This window comes from Trichogramma pretiosum, unplaced genomic scaffold (genome assembly GCF_000599845.2).
Source record: "Trichogramma pretiosum strain Unisexual culture from Peru unplaced genomic scaffold, Tpre_2.0 scaffold70, whole genome shotgun sequence".
Lineage (NCBI taxonomy): Eukaryota > Metazoa > Arthropoda > Insecta > Hymenoptera > Trichogrammatidae > Trichogramma > Trichogramma pretiosum.
The window spans coordinates 735,756-759,131 of record NW_019641132.1 but is presented as its reverse complement, the minus strand read 5'-3'; the positions used below and the strand labels follow the sequence as shown (position 1 = coordinate 759,131).

The following is a 23,376-nucleotide window of genomic DNA, read 5'->3' as shown; positions in this document are numbered from 1 at the left end:
AATCGCAACGGAAAACGCGACCTCTGTAAACATCAAAGTGCGATCGCAGCTTGTATGATAAGTACAGTTCGTCACACATCCAGCAGAGGTCGCTAGGCGAAAAGAACGAGGCAAATTTTTGAACGACGTCGGTTGCAGTTTCGAGCCGGGCTAAAGTCTCGGGATCGTTTCTCGCCTTCTATAGAACTATCGTTCGTCACTCACGATCAAATCATAATTGAGTCGTAAAAGTCGTTGACGCGTGCGAATTAACGTTCATATTTTTCGTTCGTCAACGCAATTAACGATCGTAATGTGACGCAATTGCGATCAGGTGCCCGCGCGGAGTACGCGATAATTTTGTTTCGTTAGAATTTATACTGAGCCAAATTCTGCCCGAGCAAAGATTAGCTGAAATAACTCTTAGCGTCTTGAATATTTTGTTTCTCGAAGTGCATACACCGTATATTCCAAATTGTGTTTCAAGTGCTTTTATCAGAGTATGGCATGCATCGTGGTATAATAATGCCAAGCAAGATCCATCCCTGAAACTTGACGTGAAAATGCAGACGTCGTTCATTCAACTCCACAAGACAATTGTTTGAAGCCCAAGTGAGTAAATCATTTCGAGTTTGAAACAAAAAGCAGTCGGACGCATAAAACGCAAAGGCGCGAAACAACGCAATGAACAATCGGCGATCGTAATCGAACCTACGCCATATGAGAATTCGATATTAATATAGCCAACGACAACCCCACAGCCGCGAGGATAGTATAGCATATAAAACGCAGTCGAGCTGCATCGCAGTGATCGTTGCGGCGATGGGTTTCGAAGGTTGCGTCAGGGCGCACGCGCCCGCACCGAATGTCAACAGCTATAATCTCTGCGATGAGCCGCACGAGCCGAGCCATTATAATGGATATAGCTTATAGACGAGTGGCGGCAATGGGTAGGTATCCTATACGCGTCATTGCCTCGTATACAGCTGCAATTGAATATATAAGCAAGCTGCAGCGATATTCGATCAAACTTTTGCGCAGCTAGGGTCTGCAAACGCGGCCCTTGTTACGTCGTTATGTATAGCGACCCGCATACAGGGCGCGACACGGCTCTCGCTGTCTGAGACGCAGCTTACACGATACGCGAAAGCTCCAAGTTTTGTAACTGATCGAGTCGAGCCGCTGAATCGCTCGCATCTTTTACCCGACGTTACTTCCCTCCGAGGCCGTGCGTCGATCATCGTCGAGAGCGTCGTTTACCCGAGCAAGAGGGCGCGAGCGCGCCCCTCGCGATCCTTAACATCACCCATATATATATGTTGCAATTGCCAGGGGTTCGAGCATGACTCGTGGCTTTTCGCAGGAAAAATATTCGAGTCACGTTTTGCCGAGAGAATCGCAATAAAATGTAAGCGTTGTACAATAGTTGCTCGGATCATCATCATCATCATCATCATCGTCATCGTCGTCGTCTTTTAGCAAGAGAGAATACCAGCCGTCCAGCCAATCTATATGAGTATTACAGTACGTTCGAGGCATTGATCTCGTCTGTGCGGTGCAGCGCGAATGAAAGCGCAGCGCAGCACTTGCTGCAAGCTGACTGCTACGCATATATACAGCAGTAGTATAGGACACAGACACAGGCATACAGTTGTACACAGAGGCTTACTCGCGCATTTTAGCGACACCGTGCTAATACATAGGCGGCAGGCAGCGCTCGGTCGGTCGGAGGCGCAGAGCTGCTCTCGGCCGAGCTCAGTTGGTGCGCGGTCGCGTAAACGAGCGGCGCGGTCAGCAGCCTGCACTCCACTCACACTGCAGCTCCACTTTATATATATATATATATATATATATACCGAACGTTGTAAAACTCTAGCGGACTATAAGCCAGTGTAGCAGCAGCAGCAGCAGTAGTAGTATAGCACAGCAGTCGGAAACCTCGCGAAAAGCGAGTTCGGAGTCGCGCGCCGGATCATCATCAGCAGCTACAATTGCATATAGTTAAAGTTTGGCCACTCGTTCCCGACTTGCGGCTAGTTGCAGTCGCAGGTGAAACCGACTCCGAGTACGTAACGCTAAGTGCTCTGCAGCTGCCTCGGAGCAGTCTCGACGGATCGTCGTCCGAGTGCCGCAGTTGCGGCGTGTTCGTGTGTGACTGTGCAGTTACGTGCAGCAGCACGGGCCAACGCGCAAAAAAACGTGCGAAATACAACGAGCAGCAGCAGCGGGCCATGTAGAGCATAGTATACACCCGGCCCTTCCCTGCAGCTCGGACCGACGTTCATATACAGTAGTACATTCAAGCACGAGGCCGACGAGGCAGAGACAGCTAGTAGTCGGTGCTGCGGGCGGCTGCTCTCTCTCTCTCTCTCTCTCTCTCATGGTGGCGGCGTAGTTATAATACGTCCCAGAGCACAATGAGAGTAGTTAGACCTAGGCAGATGCGCCGCCTCGCCAACAACAACAATCAGCACTTTTTGCCCTGCTGTCGAGCGAGACTCGACAAATAAAATACAACCGACTGCGAGTTCAGTAGCAGCAGCAGTAGCAGCAGTAGCGCAGAAACTCGAAACTCGAGCGACGAACGACACGATAATAGCGTGTGCGCGCTCGTGTCTGTATTGGTGCGGCAAACCTTATCGCAGCTCTCTCCGTTATATACATATACGCGCTGTCTCTGTGTCTGTACTCCGCTGCTTCGCTCTGCCCTCTCGCAGGGCTCGAGGCTCGATTTTGCAGACGAAAAAAACGAGGTTAGGTGTGGTACTACTCGCGAGACTTATACTCATATACATTGGCAAACGATTGCAGAATGAGCAGCAGCAGCAGCATAGAGACATAACACCTGCATAATTTTGCGCTGCTGCTGCATTCATAAGCTCCCGCACGCATGCATACACACATGCATACTACGTGCGTTATATATAGATAGATAGATGTACGCGAGCGACGACGAGTTGCGAATCGAACAACGAAGACGGAACGAAGGACAGCGATCGCTACTAGTTATATTAGCGAGATATAAGCAGGCAGCGGAATAGAGAAGCTCTAGCCGTCGTCGTCGTCGGTAGTGGTAGTAATAGAGCTAGTAGGTAGGCAACAGCAGCAGCGGCAGTGCGTGCGCGGTTGTTGTTTTTTTTTTTTTTTCGTTTTTTTTCATCACGACGACGAGTGGCATCGCTAGGACGGCCAAAGTGGCTGCTACTACGACAAAGTCCGGAGTGCTGCGAGACGAGGCGCCGCCACTGAAGCGCGGAGGACGATGGGCAAGAAGGGCGCCAAGCGCAAGACACGCTGGAGGACCCTCAGCATCGGCAGTGAGTATTACAGTAGTAACACCAGCAGCAGCAACCCCCCGCCTCGTATCGGTGTTTATTTCTATGTATGTGGGTGTAAGGGTATATAATAATAATACTCGACTAACTACTCTCTCTCTCTATGCTGCTTAGGCGATATGCACCGCACACGCACGACTCGAGCGGGTGAATATCAAGGGAAAATAACAAAATTGCACCGAGCTTATACTACTATCTATCCGTTCGTGATCGACTTTTTGCTCGTTGCATCGCGCACACACGCGTATATTAGCAGAATGTGCGCGCGCGCGCTCGCTCGCCCGTCCGTGTGTGCCCGTGCACTTTTTTTCTCCATCTATCTGTATATATGCACAACTGGTTCGTCTCTCTTTCTTTCACATGTACACGGTACGAACACACGCGCACAACCGAGTACGCCTACACTGAAGTACCCAGCTAAACGCGCAGCTATATACAGAGACAGCACATACATACAGACACACACACACACAGATAGGAGCAAGTGACAGATGTACGTATGCGTCGCGCTCTCAATGGCTCCATCAGACGTATCGGACGGACGGACGAGCATTAAAGGGCCGCACGCACGGAATGATTCGCGCAAAAGCCTAGGCTGATTTTCTCTCTATCGTGCATTATCTTTCTCTCCGCTTGCGGTTCGAGCTATGTGCATTGCGCTTCTCGTCGTCGTCGTTTCACGTAACTCGCTTCTCTCTCTCTCTCTCTTGTCGTCGTCGAGCGAGTGACGTAACAACAGCAGCCGCAGCAGTAGCAGTATAAGCAGTAGCATAGCGCTCGGTCTACGTGCAAGCTGCAAGTTCAACGCTGCCCCGAGGCCGGTGCAGCAGCAGCAGTTCGCTTCGCTGCTGCTGTGCAGTCAACTTCGTTTGGCATTTGGCAGCTCGTGTGCAGCAGCACGCGGCGAATCCATGGCAGCGGCGGCCATCGTCACGTGTCGTCGCATCCTTTCTTTTTGCTCCTCTTTTATTTCACTCTCTCTCCCTATCGCGTTGCTTGTATAGGACCGGCTGCTGCTTCTGACCGCTTTTATAATTAGTCTTCTTCGTCGACGTATACGCCGGTGTTACGCAAGAGGCCAGTTCAGAGAGAAGAAGAAGAAGAAAAAGAAGATGCAGCAGCAGCAGCAGCAGCAGTTGTAAAAAAAGGCAACGCGTGTTTCATAACCCTCCTTCTTTCTGCTTTCTGCTGTGCAGTGCAGTGCGGTGGCCTGCCCGAGTGCATACAAGCGTGGCAATGCCCACGATAGCCGCAGCAGTATAGCATATAAGCGGCCGTCGTCGCGCTCTTTTGTTTAGTATGCAAGTAGTAAGAAATGAGCGTACATATTCAAGCGCTGCTCGGCTGCCGTTGCTGCTTACTACTACTGCTGCTGCTGCAAGCCACGCCGGAAATCGCAGCGCTGGATGGAAAGAGAGAGAGAGCGACGTCGCCCCTTTTCGCAATTCCCTCTGCCACTGCACACTGAATATATCTGTACATTACGAGCGAGCGTGTGCGACTGCAGCGGCACGAATTTTTGGCTTCTCTTTCGGGGCCTTTTAACGCTGCTCTCATTGTGAATGCTTCGGCGTGAGAGATGTGTCAAAGTCGAGTTTACGAAACTCCGAAAACTAAACGATGCGTCCTGTATCCTCGCGGTATCGTAGGTAATACCACAGGCGTTCGCGTTATATATTTGACAGCGACGAATTGTCGCGATCGAGCGGAGATTATGGTATTCTATCTAACTTTTATACGGGAGATGTGGGCGCGAAATTAATCGCGGATTCGATTCGATAATCGTTCGTGCCCTTCTCTAGCGAAACAGGCTCGAAGCCGAAAAAAAGTATATTTCTTAGAGTGTACTTTTACGCATTCTCGATATAGATTCGCGAGCGAGATTACAAGTACCTTACACGACGCTCTCGCCATCGAAAAGTCATACTCGCGCATGTGTTTGTATATTTATTATGTACATCGCACTGGCCCGAAGGTCGACGCGTTCGAGAGAACACACGGGCTTTTGATCGAGCGAGTCCCGGCGTGCATGTATGTATACGAGAGAGCAATAACCAGTTGTCGAAAGACTGTAGCCCGAGCCGGTCGATCACTGTATAACATATATACTTATTAAAAGTATTTTAAAAGTGTCATACATGCAAACCGTGTATGAGTTTATGGAAGCAGCAAAACTGCGCGTAATATTTTAAATGCCTTTTTTACGACTTTGTGACTTGAAAATTTTAATCGATTGAATAAGAGCGAACGAGTATTGAATTAAATATTCGCCGGATAATTTCGACAACGCAACGCGCTAAAGACACATTGTCGCGCGTAAGTAACTGTTCAACTTTATCGATTTGCGTGTGAGTGTGCGAGTGAACTGGTGTTTTCGCGATAATAGCCTGTCCCGTCGATCACCATTGTAAACAAGTGTCCAAAGTTTTTGTGAAAAATAATACATCTTTACGACTCGTCTTGTGCCATCGCTCATAACGGAGTAACAATTTTTCATCGTTCAAACCGGTGAACATTTCTCTCCACATTTTCTGACGTGCTTTTTCGGAGTCGATATGACGTCTACGGTCACGGCTCGCAAAATAAAACAAAAAAGCCAAAACAAAAAAACGTATGTTTTCTCGACGTGTCAATTTTCTAACGGAGTTCGCTCGCTCATTTGTCGAATTCCAATGCAAACAAGTTTCGCGCATACTATGTATCTAGGTAGTATAGGAACGCTTCCGAAAGAAGCAATTTTACAGAAAATTGACTCCGAAAAGCGCAGCTCCTGATATAACCTCACTCTCTCGTCGCAAATGTATGGCACGCGCACGGCTGATATTTCAGCGACGACGATGACGACGACGATGATGATGAGGCACGAATTCGGCCAGACACCGCTACTGAAGTTATACAGCCGCGCTTAGCTGAGTCGGACCTTTTATTATTATTTGGAATTTTGCGCGAGCATCGTATATCTCTGCTACGAGGACGGATCTTCGTAAACGCCGCTTCGCAGACACCATATTATACACACACGCGCGTGTGTATATCCAATCCATTATTACCCACGTGTTCGAGTTCGAATCTCTCTCTCTTCGCGGCGTAATGCGATAGTCAAGTGCATCGAGGCGGCGCAACCGCCGCCGTCGTCGCCGTGTGCAGTTTTTTTTCTCTCTCTTTCCTTTTACTCCGTGCTCACGCTTATAATACACGCTTATACTTATAAACCGCTCGCGTTCGCGTTGCAGCGCAAAAAAAAAAAATGATTTTTTTGCTTCTTCTATACGTCGCGGGATCGGTGGCAACGTCGCTCAAGGAGAAATTGTCGAGCCGTGTTATACGCGTTCGGAAATTCTTTAGAAAGCCGCACCGCGGAATTAATGACAACCCTCGATCTCTCGGTATATAAAACTCGGCAAATCTATGCTCCAACGTATTTTTGTCGCTCTCACTTGTATCGGCGTATATATATCGATCGGCCTGTGTATTGTTTTCTCCTTGCGAGCGATTATAAGCGAGCACAGCATATCGATAATGTATGAGCGCGCAATTAACTTATCTCTTTTTGGATAATTTTTCAAGGAGCATCTCCAGCTGGTAGCGGAGAGTATCGTTTGAATATTTTCGAAATCGTGTATGCGAATTACATAATATTGTAAACATGTACAATTCTACACTGACGCAATAATAATACTCGACGCACACTGACGCACTCGGATACACACAGTCGCGCGCATACTTGCATGAAAACTACACATAAATGTGGGTACGATATAAGCACACTTTTAATGACTTTTTTTACAGTCTGAATTTTCATATACTTTTATGATTCTTATTTTCCATCTATATCTGCATGATTACATTATTGATAAAGTAGTGCACGAATAGTCTTTTCCAGTCTTTGACTTCATAAATGTTAAAATGTGACGCTTTTGCATATTGCTTGTATTGTATAAATAGTGCTGTCATTAGCATAGCTGATTTTTATTTGCAGAACTAATTATAGCCAACGCATGGATTTTTCACTGATTATGTATAAGATTAAAGTCATTGTTGTTATTACCATTGTTTGCTTATTATTAATAGTGTAAGCATAAGTATAAGTACAAGATTATGTGACAGATAGAGCCCAAAATATCATAATACGTTTGATAAGTTCACAAACAACGAGATTTTGAAAGAGTTGCATTGTTTCGTTCGATCGATTTCTCGGCCGCTAATTTTACGCCGCTGCCGTCGAAAAGCGCACGTGCGGTTCGCGCGTTACGCAGATCGTAGACCTTCTTTCATGCGTATATGAATACACGAGCGCATATATATACATGTATACTCTCGCGATTGCATAATTGTACCGGTTGTGAGAAAAGCTCGCGACTACACTCTTGGCCACATTTACTCTTGCACATTATGCGATACACGTACGCTTGGTCGACACACAGCTTCGAGCGGTCGTGTTTCATCAAAGAATTTCCATCCGCACGCCTTTTTTCATTTCTTTTTTTTTGGTGCTGGAAAAGTTTCGACTCTTGTTTTATTCTCGTAAGTTTGTTTGTTTTGAGCTTGTCGTTTCAATGAGCATACCACCAAAGAAAAAAAAGAATAATCTTCGTCTCTCGTGTGTGTGTGCGTGTGTTTGTGTTGGCTCTTATCTTATTCAATATAGTGAATTATTTAAATTCATACGAATGATCATTGAATGGATGGATCAGTTTTAATTCAAAGGTCAGTGTTCATTGCATCTTACCGATCTGATTCAAGCGTTGTCGTCTTTTTTCGGTTCAACATTACTCCATATTCACGAGCTCGTTAACTCTTTATCATTCGTTCATTTTTAAAACGTTTGCGTATACATTCAGAATATTTCATTTTTAACTTCATGACCGACTCTAACTTCTAATACTTTTTATTGTTTGATTTTGTTTTCTTACTTATGATTTTTTTATTTTGACACTTTTTTATCCTTTTGTTTTTACGCAGCATCAGAGCACATCATTTGACGATGAAAAGCGAGCCATTGTGACAAAGTAAAGCATGAAACGAAATTAAAACGAGAGAGAAAAAGAAGCTCATCGACTTGGGAGAGGACTTCATCGCATGAGAGAAAAAAATCCTTTGGTCGATTTCCTACTCCGTTTGCACGCCACTAGCACGCATGAAACTTTGAACCTGTTCCTCGTCACCGCTTGACACTCAAAAAGTCGCTCGCACAAAACGACACATTCCTACACATCGTACACGGAAAATTCTTTAAAAACAACAACAACAACAACAAACAAAAACAAAGAGGTGTGAAAATGTATTCCGAAAGAGGCAGTAGCGAGTCCGGTTACGACACACCCCCGAGTCCCGTTGAGCTCAAATTTTCGAATCGGCGAATCGGTCACGATGAGTATGTGCACCCTCACCAACAGCTGTATCCACCACGTTATCAAGCGCCGCCGCCGCCGCCGCAACATCAGCCGACTTTTTGCCCGTATATCCTCGTGCCTGCGCCCTACGCTATCAATAACGTTATCACATACGTCTGCTCTCAGTGTAGGAGCTCGAAAGTCGTTCAAAGTGGGTATCACATCATCGTCGTTCGATGATTTTTTTTTTGTTTTTTGTTTGTTTGTTTATTTAAGCGATTATTACGTACGAAAGCAGGAAAAAAGAAATTGCTCGTCGAAGCTTCTTCCCTCGGACGTCGTGTGCACGTGCGCGTAAATAAGTAAAGCACTATGCAGAGGCAGGAACGGGATGCTCGGCTCGCGCGATCGAAATTGGTACGAGAGCAGCAGTGTATATAGTGGTAGTATATAGCAGCAGCACACACGGCTCTACACGAAGTCGCACTCAGCCGGCTTGTATAATAGTCAATGGAGAATGGCAGTAAAGCAGCGGTGACGGCAACTGCTACGACGACAACTCGTGTCTCACTGCGCGCATACACACAGACGCGCGCGTATAATGTACATTATAAACATGGCCCGTTGTCTGTGTGCGTTGTACACTATATTATACACGTTACATATAGATAGAGAATCATTTTGTCACGAGCTGCGTGGTGAATCGAGTGTGGAAGGGGCTGCAATAACAACGATAGAGTTGTATTGGCTGTCTCATAGGCAGAGCCCCTCCCACGCTAGATTCGCAGTCTCGAGCTTTGTTCAAGAGAATCATATGTAGCGTGTGTATACAGAGGCCGGCATATCGGCCGTACGCGCTCACGCATACACGCGCCTGCATTGATACACGACTGCAGCACTTATCAATCGCAAACGTCTCTGCGAGCCAAGACGACGGCGGTAATATTATTATGCTCGATTCGAACGGAGACTAATGTATACGTATGTGTATAGGCTAACGCTTTTACTTACATAAGATTGTTAATTATGAGTCTCAAAGTTGCACATACGCGTTGATTTTTATTTCTCTCTCTTTTTACGTAAACGCGTGCGGCAAATGCCATCGAGATGCGGTTGTTGTTGTTTTTATCCATCGACTGACCAGGGGTGGCTACTAGGCTAGACGTTCAAAGGTGCCTACTCTACGCGCAGATGTGTGTCGTCAATTTTCTTGCACGATGCCTTTTAATCCCCTCGTAGGCTGCAAAGTCTAGAGAGAGAGAGAGAGAGAAAGAGAAGCCAGCCGAGCTTCGAGACACAACGTTTTCTTTCGCCCGCGACAACTTATAAAGTCGTTTATATGGATCGATGGGGCATTAAGTATTCCTCCCCCTCTTGTCCTCTCTCTCTCCCTCTCGAAAGAGGAGCAGCTCATGGAATATTCGTGTGGCTCGGAGTTGAGAAAGCTCGCTCGCGCGCGCGCGGTCTCGGCCAAGTACTCGCCCAGCTAATAATAGCCCCATCGGACCATTTGTTTTGGATGTGCAGTACGAGCGCATCGCTCGGCTTCTAATGCAATCCACTCGATCGACGAGCCGTGTGCTGCTGCTGGCCGCTGCTCTTTCGAAAATTTTTATACCCCAAAGAAATCGCCTATATACCTCGTGTCTCTCTGCGCCGCAGCAGCGGTTTTGCAGTCGGCTCCCGCTCCTGCTGCTCCTTTTTTTCTCGCAGATCTCTCTCTCTCTCTCTTCGGCTTTCCGTTGGCCCAGACATCTTTTTCCGTCCACTGCTCGCGCGAGAGCCTGTCGCAAACTTAATATCTGCACGCTGCCTAGAATATGTCACACGCACTCACACTCGCAGACACGTATATATAAGCTTGCATGCACGCCGGTATAAGTGACATTTCTCGATATTACATTCCCGTTTCGAGCGATAAAAATTGTGACGCATAATGGCGCAACGACGCGCGCGCGAGCAACGAGCGACTGCTTATGTAAATCGTGAAAAATGTTGCCTTTTCATTGCAATAAACAAGTGTATATGATGCAGGTGATGACGAGAGAGAGAGAGAGAATGCAAAAAAAAAAGAGAATCGATGCTCTTGAAATACGCGTTACGGAGTAGCAGCTCTGAGTAGCAGTAGCCCTTGATGTTTCCGATTTTAGCGAAGCTCGTTACACAACGCACGCTGCACGCATCGGGCACGCAGACGCGCGCGCTCGCTCGCTCATTATATTATTCACTTTTGATATGGCCACATGCATTATATTTAGCGCTTCGACGCGTTGCACAGCCAGTCAGCCAGCTTTATAGCTTGTGCACGCGCGCGTGTGACTCCTTGTTCTCGAAAAGCAATCGGTATACGTGAGCGATACCCTTTTTTTTCTCTTTTCATTTTACGACCGATCCGCAATCGGTCGATCGTGTGAAGCGTGTTGTTGGCGCGTTTGCGTATATATTGTGCATATATATACAGTGAAACGATAAACGCACATGCGAAGCGCCTTGACGTAGTGCACACACACGCGCACCGTCTGTTGCACGAATATAAGACCAATGTTTGCCTATACGGAGAGACCCGATTGAAAACTCATATTCGCTGCTGCTTATCGCGTCGAGCAATAATAAATTAGTCGAAACGCTGTAAGCTCGTAGGTATACGCACACGCGTCAAAGATAACAAAATAGAGCGAGCATCTCGGCAGGTAAAATTAAAAGAAGCAAAAAAGAAAAAGGTGAAAAAAAAAAAATCGTTCGCGTCGTTTGCCGAGGGTAGCAGCATTTCGCGCGCGAATAAAGAACGCACAAAGAGCATCTCTCGTCGACTCGCGTAGTAGTGTATAACGAACGAGGTCATAATCGCGCGTGGACGATGTCAAACTGAAAAATCTCGTTCATTATGTATGATATAAAAGCTCGCTCGTCGTGGCTGTGTATGCAGAAGGGAGACTGTGTGCGTGCCTCGTCGTTCTTTGCTCTTCAAATTCTGCCAGCGCTGCTGCTGATGCTGCTGCTGCTAGAACTGTCACTGGCGCCGTTGCTAGAAAAACGACGCCGCGCGTCTATTTCCGTTGGTGTGTGCAGCGGTAGCAGCAGCTTTTTTTTATTTATTATACGAGAGCAGAGGTCGACGTCCAGCGCGCGCGCCATGAATGGTGCGTCATAGGGGCTCTAGTTTTAAGCTCACCCGTATCGTATTCGCTTTTGCAGCTTCGCCCGGCGAGGAGGACGACGAGGAGAATGCCAACTCGTACGCAACCAAAGTTAAGCAGTATCACAGGCGCGAGCAGCAGCAGCAGCAGCACGAGGTCAATGGCAAGGATCACGCGGCCCGACAAGGATCGGCGACGTCGCGCAGCAACAACGGCTACCAGAACGCCGCGGGCGGCCCGAGTCCACCCTGGCTGAACAAGGCCTCGAGCCACCACAACAACAACAACAACCACAACAACAGCCACAACAATGTCGGCAACCACCGAGCCAACGGCCACAGCGGCAACGGCTCCGGGGGCGGCGCTCAACGCGCGGCCCGCAAACGAGCCCGCGACGAAGACGGCGCCGGCCTGGCATCGCAAGGAGGCAATGGCACGCAGGAGGGCGGCTCGCCCAGCGCCTTCGACGAGAGCGAGTACACGAGGGTGTCGACGCCCCGACAGGACATGCTCTTCAAGAAGGGCTACCTGTCGCAGCACCATCAGCAGCAGCAGCAGCAACACCATCGCCATCACCACAATCAGCACCAGCAGCACCACTCGCGAAGCAGCAGCAGCGGCGCTGCCCCCTGGAACAGCGGACTGGCCAGTATGAGCGCTACGCCGTCCACGACCGAGAGCCACTCCGCCTCGCACTCCACCGCAGGTTGTAAGAATTTAGGTAGCTGCTGTAAACGACGCTTCTTTCTCGCTTTTCTATACCCTTTTTATCGTTGAAATTACCCTCTACCTTGCACGTCAACCTGCTTTCCTTGGCTTCCTCTACTTGGATGCACTTACTTTCTCGCAATCACTCTAACGCTATTGCACAAAGCTTCGCATTAAAATTGTTTGCCGAACCGCATGAAAATTGATTGACCCTTTCCTCGAAATTGAACCACAAACTAACTTTGGTATTGTTTGTGTTGACAGATGGAAGCGAAGAGGCCGAGGATCATCTCGATGGTTTCGTGACGGCGGCGGGCATGATTACGGACGATGGAGGCGCGAATCACATCTACCATACGCCACAGTACGTGTGCGACTCGGGAGCCGGCATGATGGTGTATCCCATGATCATTGGACCGGTGACTACGCACATGCATCCGCCTCCCGTTATGGCAGCTGTGTGTTCGCTGCCACCCTCGCTGCATATACCGCCCTTCGACTGGCATCCTAATTACGTGTCCGTGGGACAGACTCCGCTGTATCAGTATCCAGTGAGTTTCTCGGCCAATTTTTCTCTCCCTCTCTTTTCCTTCGAATTTTCGCAAAAAAAAAACACGATGATTTTGTTTTACAGATGCACGATGTAAATTATTCTACGGCACCGCAAATGAACGCACAAAATGATAGTCAGTACAATGGCTCGGTTATGCCGATGAACTCTCCGAACGCGTCGACCGGCTCGACGAGCCCGGCCTGCTCGGCACCGCTCAGCCCGAGCAGCGTGAGCGACGAGGTCAGCGCTGCCGATCTCGACAAGTCGGACGTGCACACGAGGATCGAGGATTTGCAAGAGCCTCTCGAAAAAATGCATATAACGCAACAAATGGACCTGGAAAAGTCTCAAGAGTGTCAAAATGAACGGCAGGAGGAGTCGATGTCCACGGAGTCGCGAAATTCTCCGGAGCTCGAGGTGCCTCCTCGAGTCGAGACCGACGAGGCAGCTCCGCAAAAATCTCCCGAGCACGTCGTCGATCGAGATGCAGTGAACGCTTCGGTTGCGCACAAGCAAAGCGACGAGTCCGAGCTTTTGGAGCCTCCGAGTTCTCCGATTCGCGCGGTAGAACAGACCGAACAAACCAAAGTCAAAAATGTCGCTAAGCCTATCAAAACCCATGAAATCAACGGAAAAAGTACTCCTGCGGTAACGCTAACGTTTGGTGATGTATCCAGTTCATTCTTGGAATCGCTCAATGATGCATTGAACAAACAAGTTGTCGATATGACGGATTGTGAACCAGAGTCAGTCGATGTAGCAGAAAAAATCGTTCAATCAGATAAGTGTAAACAAAAATCTGAATCCACGACTGAAACCATTTCCATTCCCATACAACAGCAGTGCATCGATCGGCAATCAACAGTGGTAGATACAACTGTTGTTACGACTGAAGCTTCTATGACGCTACCTACTTTATTGAATCCAGAAGCTCCTGAATTCAAATCGGGTTCTTTATCGAAATCCGAAAGTAAGAACAACTCTCGGGTGACTGCGTTGAATCCAAATGCGCTTGAATTTTCTAGAATTAAAAATTCATTTTCCAATGCCAACTCGGATCGTGACGCACAGAGTGAAGACAATTTAGAAAATCAAAGTAAAGATTCTTCTGCAAGCACCTCAGTAGATAATAACGCAGTTATTGATCCCAGTGATGCTGATGAATTTATTAAACGAGCTAAAGGCAGGGGTATACTAATAGAAATTAATTCAACAAAACAAGACTCTCGCCGGTCTTCGTCAAATCACGTTGAATCTATATGTGTATCCACTTCAGTCGAAAATGTACCACCAGCATCCTATGCGTCATGTGCCGAGCAAAGTCAAAATGTATCCGAACAAGTTGCAGAGAAAGATTCTTTGGTAACTGATGCTGTTGATGTAAATAGTACCATCGAGCCTTTATCTTTGAAAGCGCCCACTTTAATAGAAAATAACGCAGTAAAGGTTTCAGAAGTATCAGATACCGAGTTGAAAGGGACGGAAAGCTCTTCTGAAGTAAGCTCAAAGGTCAAAGAACAAGAAATTTCGAAATCAGAGAAATGTTTGTCAGCGGATAAAAATAAACGTTATAATCCAGAAGCTGCAGAATATATTCCGAATAAAAGTATTGCTCTACCACCTAAAAATTTGGTTGAATCAACTCAAAGCTCTAGTGCAGAAAAGCCCGAGCCTGAAGCTGCTAATTATTACTACTCATCTGAAGCTAATGCTGCAGTTGAATGCTATCCAACCCATGAAAATAATTATGCAGAAGTAGCTCCGTATTCTGTTGAAAACGCGGTTTATCCAACAAATGATCTTTATCAACCAAACGCTAGCTATTATGCGGGAGAACCAGTAATGCAAGCAAGTGTTCAATGCTCCATAGAAAATCCGGAATATGCAGGAACGCATTATGTAGCTAATTCTGAGAATCTCGTGGTAGAAGAAAGTTATTCGACAGAGCAGTCGCATTTCGCAGAATCGAATCAGTATGAATCGCAACAATTGAATTATGAAAATGCTATCTACGATCAAGGAAATTTATCGTGCGTCGATCCAGCTCAATACGAACAAGAACAATCGACTTATGAGCATTATCAACAAGTCACAGTAGAAAATGTCGATGTTTCTCAGACTCACGAAAATGGTTACATTTCTCTTACTAATTATACAACAGATACTCCTTACATCGTTCAATCCGAAGAGTATGTAGACCCTACTTATGCAGTTCCAAGAGAAGAGTGCAGCGTTCCTGTCCACTCTTATCCTTCTGAATTCAATGTAACTTCTGAGAATCACATTATTGTAAATGGTTATCACAATGATTCTCAATATAATGCCGAAGGAGAGTATGCTGAAGCTGTGTATCATCCAAACGAAACTGATTTTCAGCATAGTGAAGAATACAGGTCTGCTGAACATTACTCTGTGGACGATCAAGTGATTTGTGAACCTAATACTTCGCTTGAAACAGAACTGACTGTTGATAAATGTGACTCAGAATCTAGTGCAGAGCAACGTTACGTCGAACAGTCTCACTGTCAAATACCAGCCGATGAGAGTATACAAGCCGCTGCTGATAACCTTGCAGAAGTGACGGATTGTGACCAAAATACGTTAGCTCAACCAAAAACAGAGTGCGCCGAACTCATTTCAAATCAACCAGAAACAGCTCCTGATGCTGAACCTGTTACATACACCGAAGCAGTACCTTGTGCTGAAACCGTTGTATATTCAGAAGCAGCACCATGCGTTGAATCTGTTGTATACGCAGATTCGATACCTTGCACTGAATCTGTTGTATACGCAGAAACAATACCAAGTGTTGAAACTGCTGCATACGCAGAAGCAGTACCAAGTGTTGAGTCCGTTGCATACCCTGAAAATGAAATGCCGGAATATGTTGTACCGACACAAGTTTACCTGTCACAAAACTCTTACGGAACGTATGGCAATCCTCAATACCAAGAACCGACAGTTTATGCACCATCAGCTACATATCATCAAGACAGAATAAATTACATTGCATCTGAAGAATATCGACCAGTAGCTTATGTACCACCAACTGTTACAGCTACAAGTAGCTATCAAGGAATTCCAGTCAGCTATGCTCCAGAATATACAACCATGCAGCAATATCCAATAAATAACAGTTCAACTGAATACTCAGTGCAAGCTGTTGCAGAGTTTCCTGTTGGATCGAGCTATGTTGATGGCGTAGTGACGTATCCAATGAGCCGAGCTCAGGCCTTTGTACCTCAAGTACTTAATAGCCCGTACGTTTATCCTGGAAGCATGGTAACTGGCACTGGTTAGTATTCTCCGCTTTGAATTTTACAATCGTTATACCCGTGTATTTTTTGTTCAATTACTAGTTATGTTTGTTCGTGTTTTGTTTTCTTTATGCTCTTACCACTTCTGTCTCGAAAATTCAAGGCATCGATTTTTTTTTTAGTTTCCGTCCATAAAAGTCGAATCAATGAGACTAACAAAAAGCACACTAGAAGAGAGCTTGGAACTGTCCGCAAGAGTACTGAAAAATTTCCTTGTCTATTTTGGTTGCGCGTTCAGTTCTTTTTAGGGCAGAGTTACCGAGCTCTCTGTAAGTGCGCGCAAAATTCAATTCTTTAAGTTTTCGTTTTGTAAAAGAACATTAGCTTGAGTCGTATCTGTTTTTTTTATAATTTTAATCGAGAGCAGTGTCGATCGGATGTCGCCCAGTCGACAAGAGTTCAGGACGTACTCAGATTCATGAAAGCTGTTGCCCTGTACATCGTCCAGTGCATTGCTGTATCATAACCGCTCTACCACTACCACTTGCCAGGTAAACCGGTAAATGGTACGCGTAGTGAGATTTCGTTACTCTCGTCGACTCTTGTTGTTTTTTGTATTTTTTTTTACAATGCACGTTGACACCAAAGTCGAAATCTCGCTTGTAAGTCGGGATTATAGGTTCAAACACTTTTGGAATAATACAACCGGCATCTGAATGTTCTGTATCTGTAAAAATCAGCTTGAATTACAGTGTTCTTAAATTTTACAAATATCGTTCATAAATCAATTCTTGCGTAATAGTAAATTACACAACTGGTGAAAATATCTTTTTTTAGTGAAATGAAAGGAACTTGTCTTCGCCTACTGCTGCAGTCCTTCGTTTTTCTAAAAAAGAATATTCGCATAAGTTGCGTACATGTTTTTATAGCATGAAAGCTTAAAACTATCAGCAAAGTTAAAGTTGAGGTTAACGTGCTATAAAAAAAAGCTTCATTTAATTCTCATAAGTTGCTTTAGAACATTTGAATCACATACATGTATTCGTATGTACATAATTACACTTTACTCACAAAGCAAGTAATCGTGTGTCGCGACTATTTTGACCAAAGAGTAGATGCTTCTAACAAGGACAAGTAACAGTAAAAGCTGCGCTCTCAGTTTGGCAGCCGAAGCCACTCTGAGTTGATCTAAATAAAGACATTAAAAATAAAAGAGCGAAGAAAAGAAACTCGCAGCCGATCGGTCGCCAACAGAGCGAACATGAGCGACACACTTGGTTGCACGCGCGCATCGACATTAATTATTCAATTTTTTTTGCAACTGCGGCTCTCCTGCTCCTAATAAGCTCGATGATTTTCTCATGAATCCGTTTGTGTTTGTGCACGAAACGTGCACCGATCTCGCAGTAACTTTCGTTTACCCCCATTTTCACGCATATACAATTATCTCTCGCCGCTTTTTAGATATTCTCTTTTTGTGTCTCTCTGGACCGTTGCTGGTGCATCCGCCAACGCTACCGTCTAACTCTATTTCTCGCGCACTACTGCAACTACTTTCGTTCACTGGTGCTCGCTGTCGTCGTTTCTTCACTTCTATTTTTTTGTCTCTTCCTCTCTAGCTCGTTCTTCATTGTTCCCTGTGCCGCGTGCCAAATATTTCAAGTGACATTTTTCATTCATTATTTCATTTCCTGCTATTGATTTATAAGATGAATTTCATCGTTGCTATGCATCTCATATAAATATCTATCAATACTTGTACGCGGTCGTGTACAGAAAATACCATCATTTATCAATTTTTGATAGCAATAAATTAACATCAAGTTTTATTTCTTCTCTTTCGCATTACCAAAGGCGGGACCATTCCAAATGGGCATACGCTCAGTTACAGCGCCATGCATCAAGTCAGGTCAAAAAATAGTGGAGCTCGAGCTGTACCCATTGTGAGCCCCGAAGAGGCAAAGTTCCACGAAGAAAAACAGAAAAAACACGAAGTTAGTAGCAACGTTTATCATCTATTAATGACTTATATTATGTTTTAATATAAAATTTTTACGGTCTTATCTTCATTTTTTTTCAGAGATCTTCAGTTTCCCAACAAAAGCACTCGGAATCGATCGAGCCGAAATCAAAAAGTTCCTTGAACCCAGACTGTGCTGAATTCACATTATCAAGCACACCGGTTACAGAGGAGAAGAATTGGATTTCAAAATCAGTCTTGAATCCTGCCACTGAAGAATTCCAACCAGCTTCGATGACGAACGGTGCTGAAGATCACATGGACTCGATGCCTCCAAAAGATAATCGTTACAGCAATCACAATAGCGAAGCTGACAACGAAAATTTAAGACTGAATTGTTCGGTAGAAAGTCAAAAAGACGGCATTGCTGATAAAAAAGACGCTGAAATTTCGAAAACAGTTCCTTTGACTAATGGTGATATTACGCTGGAAGACCAAGATTCTGTCGTTGATGAAAAAGAAAACAGTGAAGACGTCTCTTCGGCGGTAGATAATTTGAACGTATCTTCAAATCTCGATTCGACGTCAGTATACGTTAGTCCTCAAAACGACAAAGATTTCGGTGGGTCATCACAAAATTTAGTTGCATTTTGCGTGCAGTAACAGTTTTTGATTATAAGTGGGCTCTTTCTCATCAAACATTTTTTCACATTTAAAAAATTTTTTTTTAGTTAAATGATACCACTTCTACAACCGATTGACTGTGTTGAAAGTTGCTACTGTACACAATGTCACTCATTCATCCTTGATTGTAATGACGAGTGCTTTTTTAGAGAATGCTGACCTGCAATGTCATGAAAAACTCCCGTATAACGACACTATTCAAACAATTTAACGACTTGAAATTTAAAAAATGAGCAAAACCTCAATTTCACACCAGTGACCAAACGGTCTGGAATGTTTGTTGCTACTTTTTACCCAGTAAAACGAATACAAATTATTTACTCATGTACTAATAAGAATAGTTGTGTGATATAGTGTCGAATGTGTCATCGTCATAGTATAATTCACGATTTTTCGTGTAGCGACTGTTTAACGATGGACCAGACCAAGAACCATGAGTGGTTTTTGACAGGCTTCCGGCTTTTTTTAGAATAAAATAATTTTTACACGCTAATAGATACATGCTGCCAACGTATCTACAAAATAACACGGTTTAAATACGTAATCAAACATATCGTATTTTATGTAAAAAAGGCAACTACTATTATTAATTGCAAATATTTGTAATTACCATATGTATAAATGAGTGCAAATAAGTATGATCCATGCTTGATCAAATTTTAGCTTTGCTTGAACGTAATGTTTAATAAGGAATAGACATGCTATACTTAGCGATATCAGTATTGTTGCATATTCATGAGAGAAGTTATATGCACATTTGCAAGAATAATCAGCGCAAATACTGGATGTGAAAATACGTTGTTATGTAACTAATCAAACTGTAAATAACTGTAAAAATTTTAAATAGAAAATATTTAATTAAAATGATCTTTGGAGAAATTTATGATTTTAATGTGTAATCAATTCGGACTGATTCTCATAAGGCATACACATAAACCGATCGTTTGATTAATTCATTGCATGGAAAAAATACAAGGTTCAATAAAAGAATCGCAATGCGTGATTCTCGCAAAACATTTCAGAAAAATTTCATCAATTCGAATTGAAAAACACATGTTTTGATAAAAATTGTTACTGTGCATATATAAAACGAATCATAGTATCATCAGTCGTCTGCATGACCCATAACTAACATCACTGCTCGTTACTAATTTTTACAGTATGCATATAAAACATTGAGTTGCGAAATTCTTGAATTTTAATTAGATATCAGTCTTTCGTGGACAAACAAAATTACTTCTGAGAATTTTTGTCATGAGAGCACAACGACTACGATGGCCACTACAGTGGCCAGTACGACTTCGACTTCGACTAATTTATTGACAGAAATTGTGACTAAGAAGACAACAATCGAAGTGCCACCGTCTATTGCTACTGTAACAACCGACGAAGATTCCGGTGTCGATAGTCAACCATCAAAGTTGAATTATGCAGCTGATAAACAAATAAGCGAAGCTGTGAACGAATGGCTGAAAAGAGCCAGTTCGCCGAGATTATTCATAACATCCTCTGACTCGGCTAGTGACGATGACGACGACAACGACGACCGCGAAAATGGCAGCGACGAATCGGATGACGATGACGAAATAAAGGATGTGAAAATAGCAGCTCACAGCTGGCCGACAAGTGACAAACCGTCAAAAAACTTGAAAGGCAACCCTATGCTTGCACTATCTTATAGTAGCGCAGACCAGTATGGTTTCGAGACTAAAATAGATTGCGGACGATTTGCAAGATTCAACGACACTGTACGCGAAAGAGAAAAAGCTTCAAATGGCAACTCTATTTCGAATGGAAAAAAAGTTAACAAGCAAAAGAGAAAACCAAACGCATTTTTGCTGTTGAAGGGTGTTGCAAGCCATAAGAACATTGACAAATCTGCAACTAATATTTGTGAGTGAATTTTTTGTTTATAATTTTGAGTACAAAATTAAACTTATAGCTTAAATTACTAATGATAATTTTATGTTTTCTTGCAGCCTCAAAACAATGCAGTCGAATCAAAGAAAAAGAAGATCATTTTGGGAATTTTTCGCCAAAAAATGAAATCGATAGAACTTGCAATTTCACCGCCAAAGATAGAGATGTGAGTATGAGGGTTGCCAAAAACTCTCGGATAAAGTTAAAACGAAGAGGTCAAGAGTCTGGACAAAAATTAAGTGATTTGCATACTAAATCAAACAATTTTCAAGAAAATGTATGCAGTAATGCACGTGCAGTAGACGATGAACAAGTGAAGACTTTTGAGAAAGGCGAAATTATCGTTTCAATGCAAGGTGAACTGCTTCTTGTCTCCCAAGAGCGCAGAAAAATTGGAAAAAGTAGCAACAACAGTAGCAGTTATAGTGCGTCCAACGATTCAGAAGTTGATAATCGCTCCCTCGGCAGCATCGACGAGCCCGACGTGCTCGAGTGTTGGGAAGCTGAGATAGTTGAACCTATCGAAAAGAAACCCTGTCAAGCTGCTAATGAAGATGCAACGTTGAGGGATTCAGCTGAGAACCACGTTAACGTTTTTTACCGATTACACGATGACTCGAGTTTGGAAAGCAGCCTCGAAGATTATGCCGCGCCTACATCAGTTCGTGTTACGAACTCTGATGAGATAAGCATTAACCCTTTGGGAAAAATTATGGTGCACAATGTTGTTGTAGAAGAAGAAACGCCGACTAGTATCAACGATAGCTACCCGAATCTACCGCTCGACGAAGCCTATGAGGTCTATGAAAGCTGCTACACGGGTGGAAAGCCTCTACCAAACCTAGTCGATCCACCGATAATAACCGCACCTTTTTACAAGACCAGTGTTTCTCCTCAAGATGATCCTATACCTTGTAAAGCTGTTTGTTGCTCTATACAATGACACATAAGTGAAGTTGATTTTATCAACACGGCCGTCCTCCCACGGAGATTCTATACCGCGGAGTGTGTAGGAAATGATATCGAGGGTTCTATAAACTAGCGCTGCTTTTCATTTCCTTTATTGACTGTTCGATATTTAAGTTCACAACTGACAAGCATTTTTACAAATTTTTAACTGAAATATAAACAAATTTTTTACACAAAATAATGTACAAGGAAATGAATAGATAGCGCGAGTTTATAGTTGCCCTAATTGATAATTGAGAGTATGATGGTTGAATGATGGAATTATATTGAATAACGTCGATTAAACAGATTTTTGTACATAAAATTAAAACGCGGTAACGGAAATTGATGGGGAAAAATTAATTGTGTTCCAATGTAAAGCTTTGCATTTGTAAATAACATAACAAAGCATTCTCTCACGTCTTCACTCATAAGTTACGTACAAAAAAAAACAACTATTTCGATATGCATCAGTGTAATACAGGTATGCACTAGTAAAAAATATTTTAATAAGTTACCGTAGGGTCTTGTAATAATATCGTTTTTTTCTCTCTTATAAAGTTTGCGAGACACGTGATTTCCAGAGTTTCATATGTATGTAGCTTTTCAAAGACAGTTAAAAAATACCTGTCAGGGTTCCTAATTATTATTATTAGATATATTAATCGTAGATAAAGTCATTTTTAACCGTAAGAATTTCGTTCATTTCAAAAATTTATAGCAAAACAGTTAATTTGACAACTTAACAAAGATTACGTGAATATTATTCCACGATTGATTGAAGGGTGTATTTTTTTCATCTCAAATGTGATTATCCCATTTTAATTGATTAAGTAACATTGAGTACGACTCATAAATACACTTTGTTAAAACTGCTAGTTGCAAAAATCCAAGTTCGCAAATGTATAATTATTGTAATTCTTTATTGCGTTGAGCCTCCGTGCATAATATGCTCTCGATACTTTTTTTTCATTTTCCATTTATAATAATGAAATGAAACTAAGAGTTAGAAGCTAGTCCGACGAAGGCTGACGAAAACTGATACCAAAGTGGTTGAGCATGAGACAGGATATTGTTATAATTGTTATATATCGTTCTTGTTATCGAATGATTCGAATATAGAAAGTGTGAGGTGAGGCTAGAACTCACGTCGCCTATGTAATTAAAACATATTTTATACAACCTTATTACGCGAGATTTCTCAGATCTTCTTGTTTGAAAGAAGTACATTTTTCATTGTCGTTTTTTCAAATGAAAAAAAAGATACAAAGAAAAAAACAAAAAAAATCAACGATTTTGTGTGCTTTTCCAAAAAATATAAAAAAACATATTAAGCACATTTAGATTAATTTTTTCAGAGAGAAATTCGATTCTATAGATGGTAAATTCCTTTATTATGTTGCTTTTTATCGTTTTACATTATAAATTTATTTACAAATATGGCATGATTGAGTACATGTCTTTCTGCTTTTTATATATTGTACTTCTTCTTTTTAAATAACATTATCGTTATTATTATATTAATTATTAATATTTCATTATCGTTATTATTATTGTTATAT

General features: G+C 43.4%; 1 protein-coding gene across 5 annotated transcripts; it reads left to right on the top strand.

Annotated features, from left to right (window-relative positions):
- The first annotated feature begins 3,109 nt into the window (after window positions 1-3,109).
- LOC106658442 lies at window positions 3,110-23,094 on the top strand. Of its 5 annotated transcripts, none has more exons than XM_014380421.2 (9): window positions 3,110-3,296; window positions 8,277-8,858; window positions 11,843-12,505; window positions 12,757-13,043; window positions 13,127-16,340; window positions 18,157-18,296; window positions 18,383-18,884; window positions 20,153-20,839; window positions 20,926-23,094. In XM_014380421.2, exons 2-9 carry the CDS (start codon window positions 8,594-8,596, stop codon window positions 21,807-21,809), a joined length of 6,642 nt encoding a protein of 2,213 aa, XP_014235907.2. In that variant the 5' UTR covers window positions 3,110-3,296; window positions 8,277-8,593; the 3' UTR covers window positions 21,810-23,094. The 5 variants fall into 5 exon arrangements, with proteins under 5 accessions (XP_014235907.2, XP_014235910.2, XP_023313874.1 ...); XM_023458106.1 differs by lacking the exon at window positions 3,110-3,296 and adding an exon at window positions 5,359-5,630; XM_014380422.2 differs by lacking the exon at window positions 3,110-3,296 and adding an exon at window positions 5,360-5,630 and having other exon boundaries at window positions 11,843-12,490.
- Window positions 23,095-23,376: the final 282 nt, after the last annotated feature.